Source organism: Dendropsophus ebraccatus, chromosome 1, assembly GCF_027789765.1.
Source record: "Dendropsophus ebraccatus isolate aDenEbr1 chromosome 1, aDenEbr1.pat, whole genome shotgun sequence".
Taxonomy (NCBI): Eukaryota; Metazoa; Chordata; class Amphibia; order Anura; family Hylidae; genus Dendropsophus; species Dendropsophus ebraccatus.
In genome coordinates, this window is record NC_091454.1 from 17,534,128 (window position 1) to 17,541,953 (window position 7,826).

The 7,826-nt window shown below is 40.6% G+C and overlaps 1 protein-coding gene across 1 annotated transcript; it reads right to left on the reverse strand.

Moving 5' to 3' along the window:
- Positions 1–4,453: 4,453 nt before the first annotated feature.
- LOC138772429 (potassium voltage-gated channel subfamily A member 1) lies at positions 4,454–6,062 on the reverse strand. The gene has a single exon (XM_069952816.1). It carries the CDS (start codon positions 6,060–6,062, stop codon positions 4,593–4,595), a length of 1,470 nt encoding a protein of 489 aa, XP_069808917.1. The 3' UTR covers positions 4,454–4,592.
- Positions 6,063–7,826: the final 1,764 nt, after the last annotated feature.

Consider the following 7,826-nt stretch of genomic DNA (forward strand, 5'->3'; position numbering starts at 1 on the left):
ATTTAGTATTTTTTTTTTAAATAACAAGCAATTTGTCAAGTGCACGTTCAGGTCTACAAAGACATTTGAGCGCATTTGAAAAAGGTAAGAGATTCGTCAGACTTGTAATTTTGCAGATCTGCATGCCTAGGCTATGAGACTTTATCCCTGTACTTCAAACATAGGATTATCCAAATGGGCTGAGTTACAATGAGAAAAGCATCATTCACACACCCCAGACCGCACCCCCCCAAGTAATGTACCCCTAACCTTTTCCAAAACAAAAATAAATAAAAAAAATCAAAAAAATCAAAAAAAAAAATCAATTCATGCAGCACTTTTTTTTGTACTCATGCAGAAGTCCTTAAAAATAAATAAATATGGGAACCCCCCAAATCCTATAAACCAAGTTGCCAATTGAGCCTTTGTCTGATGTTACTTGAACCACTTTATTCAGCTTCACACAAAGAACATTTTATTGCAACTTTACTGAATGCAGCAGTAAAAATGTCATTTGGAAAAATAAAAAATAAAAATTCCAAAAAAGCTTTTTTCTTTTTTTTTTTTTGTGTTGTGTTCTACCGTAGGATGGAGAAATCAACTGACATTTTTGTTTTGCGCTTTTTGCGTTGCTTTGTATTCGCAAGCTTAATGCCCTGTGTCATGATTTGCAAATTTGTTGAGTAATTTTTGAAAAAAAAAAAAAACAGTCCATCCATGAGTGCAACTTCGTCCAAAGACTCCCACGTTAGAGAGTTACCAGGTCTTTGTTATTTCCTTTATATGGATCAACTGTGGTGGAAGATTTTATTCTATTTTGTTTTTCTACCTATATTTAGTAGGGTTGTTGTTGTTTTTTTATTTTATTTTTTTTATTTTTTTTTCAATTTGGCATAAAAATATAAACACCTTCCAAAGATAATTTTGGATTGATTGAAATATTTATAATATCTAGCTAACGCGGATTTCTCGAATCTCAAACTAAGATCCTTCCAGTGATTTAACAACCCCTGATAAAGTGGACGGATCATTTGCCCTCTTTGTAAGAATATCATATGGAAAGGGGGTTGCACTGAAGGGTTAAAAGTCTTTGAAGGGGTATTCCCACCTGAAGATAGGATAGGGGATAACAAGCTGATCAATGGAGGTCCAAACACTGTGACTGTGAATGGGGCAAATTTGTTTGTTTGGAATGAATGGGGCCCACAGTTACTCATTCTATATAGGTCCGAGATCAATCCAGAGGCAATTTTTTTCCCCATTTTTGGGATCAGTGAGGATCACAGCAAATAACCCCCTACTGATCTCAAAAATGAGACAAATTTGTCCCTGGAATGAATGGGCCCCGTAGTTATTTATTCTCTATAGGGCCAAGTTACATCTGGGGAAATTTTGGCCCCATTTTAAGGATCAGTGAGGGTCACAGTGGTCAAACCCCTGGTGATCTGGGGAACAGGGACAATTTTTCCCCCCGGAATGAATAGAGCCCATAGCTACTTATTCTCTATGGTGCCAAGTTCAATCCAGGGGCATTTTTGTCCCCATTCTTGGGATCATTGAGGGTCTCCGCAATGGAACCTCCACTGATCCAGAGAACAGGGACAAACTTGTCTCTGGAATGAATGGGAACAGTTTTTAATTCCGTATGGGGCCAAGTTCGACCATTCAGCGAGGGTCACAGCAGTCTAACTCCACTCATCTCGAGAATGGGTACAAATCTGTCCCTGGAATTAATGGGGCCCACAGCTATTTATTCTCTATGGGGCTGAGTTCAACCCCTGGCCACTTTTGTCCCCATTATTGGGATCAGCGAGAGTTAGAGAAGTCAAACTTCAACTGATCTTCAGAATGGGGACAAATTCGTGTCTGGAATGAATAGGACCAGAGGTATTCATCCTGTATGGGGTCAAGTTTGAGCTAGGAGCAATGTTGCCCAAGATCAGTGAGGGCTACAGAGGTGTAACTCCTCTTATCCCAAGAATGGGGACAAATTTGTCCCTGGAATGAATGGAGGCCATGGCTATTTTTTCTCTATGGGCCCGAGTTTGATCAAGGGACAATTTTGCACCCATTCTCGGGATCAGTAGAGGTCCCAGTGGTGAGACTCCCACCGATCAGCTTATTATCCCCAATCCTGTGGACAGGTTAAAAATTCTTCACATGCAAATACCCCTTTAATGCACCACTAGCCCACCAGCTCTGGAATTACATCCTCCTGAGTCTTTTTATTTTTATATATATTTTTTTTACATTGGGTACAAAAGATTTTTTTCTCCAAAAATGTTGGCAGTGTGCGTATAAATCATAGGATTTTGCAGCATAGCATTGCATATGTATTGGTGGATACTGGTGGAAGCCCAACTGAGGAATGACTGAATAGGAAAAAATAATGGCGGCTTGTTAAGTGCATAACTTTTCCTTTTTCAAAAGTTTCAAAATTTTTCCATACGGCACATTCACAATATAAAAGGGTTTTGTACCTCATTGCTAAACAAATAAAAAGCAATAGTAATACAAATGGTCTTTCAAGAGAAGAAACATCCAAGCAAACACTGGCCCTTTTTGCTTTATACATCATTGAGTTCCCTTTATTTGAACAGAAGGGAATAGCACGCCCCCTAGGGATTCGTCACCTACATTTTTTTTTTTTTTTAATTTTTGTGTTTTTTTTTTCTTTAACTCTACAGTTCCTGTCCATTTTTTTTTTAGCTCTGTTCACGGAGGCACTTTCAGCAAGTCAGTGAAGAAAGAATAAAGGCACTAGCAACTATCTAGATCATTCTGTTCTCTAGAGTTTCCTTAGCAAATTCTAGAGGAATACAAAAAAAAAAGTCTATGGACGTCAAATCATAAAAAGCTAAGGAGATGTCTGCAATTTTTTTTGTTGCTTTTTTTGACATTTTTTAATGCATACGGTTAATGATAAATTACATTCTGAGGTTGTAGCAATATACATGCATCTGCACCAATTCAGTAAGTCTATACTTTGCATTGAATTTCTTCGGTATCATTACATACTGTTTGTTTCGACTTTTAAGAAGTCGTATCGTAACGCTAGGATTTTATTATTATTTTTTACATCTTTTTTTATTTTTAATTATGCCTGGAGATAAGTTAGCATATTTCCCTGAGATATACTACAGGAAAAAAATTCATTAGGCCCTTAAATTCCATCTGGCTCCTAATCCAATAAGAACATTGACTTTTTAATTTTTTTTTGTTTTTTTTGTTCTATAATACTGATATCATGCATAAATTACTTCAGATTACACCTTAGTCAAGTAGGCCATAACGCTGAATACTTTATTTTTTTTATTTAACATGCGTGGTCTTCAGTAAAAGGTTATTGTCTCCGTTTCGACTTACTATGCATTTACATACAGTACTGTAAATTACTAATTTAAAATTGTAAATGTTTTTTCTTTAAATTTTTTTTTAAATTTTTGAATTTTTATCAATTTTTTTTTTTTCTGAAATCAGGAGTGCACTTTTGGTGAATGCAAATAATAAGACGGAAATAAATAAATGTTTATAAAAAAAAATAAAAAAATAAAACCATGACATGTTTTTCATTTACAGATTAAGGCCGCCACGTCTTGCGTCGCGGCCTGTTGCATTTCACACAGAAAGCCGACGAGTTTGAAAAAAATAAAAAAAATTAAAAATTAAAATAAAAAAAAAATTAAAACTTATCCCCCATATTGGTTGAGGTAACATTTCAGGCATGCTAGATTACCAAATAAATACAATAGGTATCAAATTGAAAAAACATGCTAATGATTAATACCATTGTGCTGTATTGCAACAAGAATGGGGGGGTTATGGGAGAGGGTAAAAACATTAGGGCGTTGCATCCAAGTTTTGTGAACCAAATAGAAATAAAAAGTTGAGATCATCTGCATATAAGAAAGAAAACTCTAGCAGCAATTGCAGATGTATGTCTTTTTTGTTTGTTTGTTTTGTTTTCCATTTAAATGACTTAGTATTTGTATAAGTCCCTGTCCCTTTAAGATGAAGCAAAGTCATGGATTGATTCCTAAGGTGCTTTATGAATCAGTAGGTCATCGGTAAGTGCATATTATTTCATTGGATAGTAATACACTTCTTCAGATCAAAGTGTTTTTGCATACTTCACGGTTAACCCTTTCCTTTAGATGCACTTCCTCGGATGCTCTACGTAGTCGTCTTTGAGAATCTACTGTAAATCCATGCATATCTCTTTAAATCAATGGTTGCCATTTGAATTTTTTTTTTTTAATTTTTGACAAGCAAGGGGGCGGGGGGGTTGAAAGTGTTAATCACTCGCTGTCCTGTAACCCTTTCACTAGTACAACCGGTTTGGGAGATACTCTCCCTCCCCCTACTCCCACTCCCCTCCCAACTCATCGACCCGGTGGGAAGAAGGAAAGAAGAACCAAAAATATCCCATTTAAAAAATAAATGATTAATAAGTTATCTTTCACGGATCCTGAAAGCTTCTTTGTTCGCTGAGCACAAATTCGCAATGCAACAATGCATTGGCGATGAAAAAGGTAAAGCATTCAAAGACTAGTTTTAAAGCATCTACAGAAAGTGGCCAGAGCCATTGACATCCTGCAGCTGTGGACCTCCATCTACACATCTGTCAGTAGCTTGCTTTTGTTAACACAGTTCTGATTGGCTACGGTGCAGTTGCCAGTTCTGAGATTTGCCTCTCTAAAATTATCTATGCTATTGTTCAGATCCTCTTCGATCTCCATGTACTCAGATTTGCTCATAGTCGAAGAGCTGCGTCGACTCAGATCACTGTCAGAGGCTAAATTGGGGGAACTAACATGAAGTAACTGAGCCTGTTCCTCCCCTTCAGTTTCTCGGTGGTAGAAGTAGTTGAAGTTGGACACGATGACAGGTACAGGCAGGGCAATTGTCAGGACACCAGCAATGGCACACAAGGAGCCCACGATTTTGCCTCCAATTGTCACAGGGTACATGTCACCATAGCCCACAGTGGTCATGGATACCACCGCCCACCAGAAAGCATCAGGGATACTTGTAAAATGAGAGTCATCCTCTTCCGCCTCAGCAAAGTACACTGCGCTGGAGAACAAGATGACCCCAATGAATAGAAAAAAGATTAGCAACCCTAGTTCTCTCATGCTAGCTTTCAAGGTTTGTCCCAAAATCTGGAGGCCCTTAGAATGTCTGGAGAGTTTGAAGATTCTAAAGACTCTTACCAGTCTGATGACCCTCAGGATGGCCAAAGATGTTGCCTGCTCCCCTTTTTGGGGACCCTCTTGCTCGGCCATTTCAGTCCCCAAGGTGATAAAGTATGGGATGATGGCCACTATGTCAATAAAGTTCATGATGTTCTTGAAGAACTTGGGTTTGCTGGGACAAGCAAAGAACCTTACCACCAACTCAAAGGAGAACCAGATGATACAGAGGGTTTCCACCACAAAGAAGGGATCCGTGAAGATGTTGGATTTGAAGAAAACTGTACTGTTGTCCACCCTGCGACTGAAGATCCGTTCTTCTTTCAACTCTGGCAAAGTCTCCAAGCAGAAAATAACAATAGAGATGAGGATGACCATGACCGAAATGATGGCAATGATCCTGGCGGGTCCTGAGCTCTCGGGGTACTCAAACAAAAGCCACACCTGTCGTTGGAACTCTCTCTCAGGCAAAGGGCGCTCCTCCTCTCTGATAAAGCCCTCGTCCTCCCGAAATTTCTCCATCGCTTCTTCCCCTAGTTCGTAAAACTTGATCTCTTCCGAAAACATGTCCAGCGGTACGTTGACTGGCCTGCGGAGCCTGCCCCCAGACTGGTAGTAATACAATATGGCGTCAAAACTGGGCCTGTTGCGATCAAAAAAGTACTCATTCCTAAGAGGGTCAAAATAGCGCATCCTCTTTTTTGGGTTCCCAAGCAAAGTATTGGGGAATTGAGCTAAAGTCTTTAACTGGGTCTCAAAGCGTAGCCCAGCCACGTTGATGACCACCCTCTCGCAGCACTCATGATCATCATGGTCTGGCTGGTAGCTGTCTTGAGGGTGCCCAGGCAGGGCTGAGGTCTCGTCCATGTTCTCCCCGGCAATCACGGTCATTTTTCTTCAGGGGAGGAGGGGTGGGGGAGGAGGAGCTGCTGGGAATAACCACTTTGATGCTGCAGCACCCTCCTTCTACCCCTTGACTTTGTTCTTTATAGACTTCCAGGTCCCTGGGGGTCTTTGAAGCAAAACAAACGGGATAAGGGATGTAGATGTTTTGTGACCCCCCAACACCCCTCCCGCAAAAAAAACAAAAAAATTGCAAAAACAAAAAACAAGATCCTTCCTTGCTTTTCCTCTTATTGCAGCAGGTCAGTTCTCCTATCTGAATCTACCATTGCTGTAATGCTGTCACAGCTCCCCAAACATGAAAATGCTGGAGGATGGATGCTAAGGTCTTTGCCAACTCAGCAGATTTTTTTTTCCTCTTGCTTTCCCCTCCTTTCCTTTCCTTTTTTTTTTTTTTTTTTGTATTCACAGTTAGGTAAACCAGAAGATCACGCCAGTGCGGTAGATGAATGCTGCAGAGGAATATAGAAGAAAAAAAAAAAAAAGAAGAAGAAAAAAACAAAAAGTACTAAAAAGGAGGTAAAGACACAACAAGGCACAACACAGACGGACGTGTATATATGTATGGAAAAAAAAAAAAAAAAACATGCAGAGTGCCTACCGCAGGCAATAGGAGCTCTATGCACATTCCTTTACTATGGCACTAAGTTAAGTTCACAACACAAACACCAGACAAATCACATTGCTGCAGTGCATAGATTGCAGAGGGTGGGGGGGTTGGGGGGGAGGTAAAGCCGGCAATGATCCCCTTACCTTGTGTGGGTGCTGCTGCAGCAGGATGAGAAGTAGTAATAGCAGGCTGGGAATGCGTCAAGCCTTGCAGTATACAGGGAGGCACATGCAAAGGCAAGCTCCTGTGCTCCTTAAATGCACAATAAAGCCCATGTTAGTCCAGCCATTCTGCATTGGAAAGCATAGAGAGTCATCCAAAAAAAACAAAAAAATAAAAATAAAAAAAATGATGCTCCTTTTTTTTTTTTTTTTTTTTTTAATCCTTACTCCTTGCTCTGCTTTTATTCCGTAGGGTAGAGGAGAGCGGTCCCAGGGCTAGGCAGAGCAGCTGCATCATAGGAGCATCAGCCCTCTCTATAGCAGCAGCAATGAGCCCGCTATGGCTAAGTCTGAATACATTAAGAGGCAATAGCAAACTCTAACCATTTATTGACGTTGCAGTATCAGCAGAAACATGAGAGCTGTTTGGTGCAGGCAGGATCAGATCCTCCCTGGGTAGCACAAGTCCAGCCATTCAAAATACTACATCCTTATAGGCTTTTACTGCTAAGAGAAAGGGGAAAAACAAGGCTGGGTTTTTTTTTCTCCTTCTAAGGGGATTCACATTGAGACGCAATGCAGGCAGCATGCAATGCAAGCAACAGACCCCCCCTCCCCTTCCTCCTACTCCATGTGGGCATCTAGCAAATGATCTATTAGCCATGATCACCCCCCAACAATGTGAACATGATGTGGGAGGAGAGAGACGGCTTCACGTGTATAAGCACAAGCAGCAAACAGTCCACAAGAGGCAGTGCCAGGTGCCAGCTGCAGAGCCCTCGCCACTTACATGCAAGTGTCAATCCCATTCGTCACAGTGTGGCTATAGCAGTGCGCACTCATCCATGCACTGCGCACCTGCTGGTCCCAGCTAGCCCCCAACCCCCACCCCAGGATCAAGATCAATACCTCTGCTGCCTGTGACCAATGAAAACTGCAATGCCAATGCCTGATCGCTATGGTGAGAGCACAATGTCTACA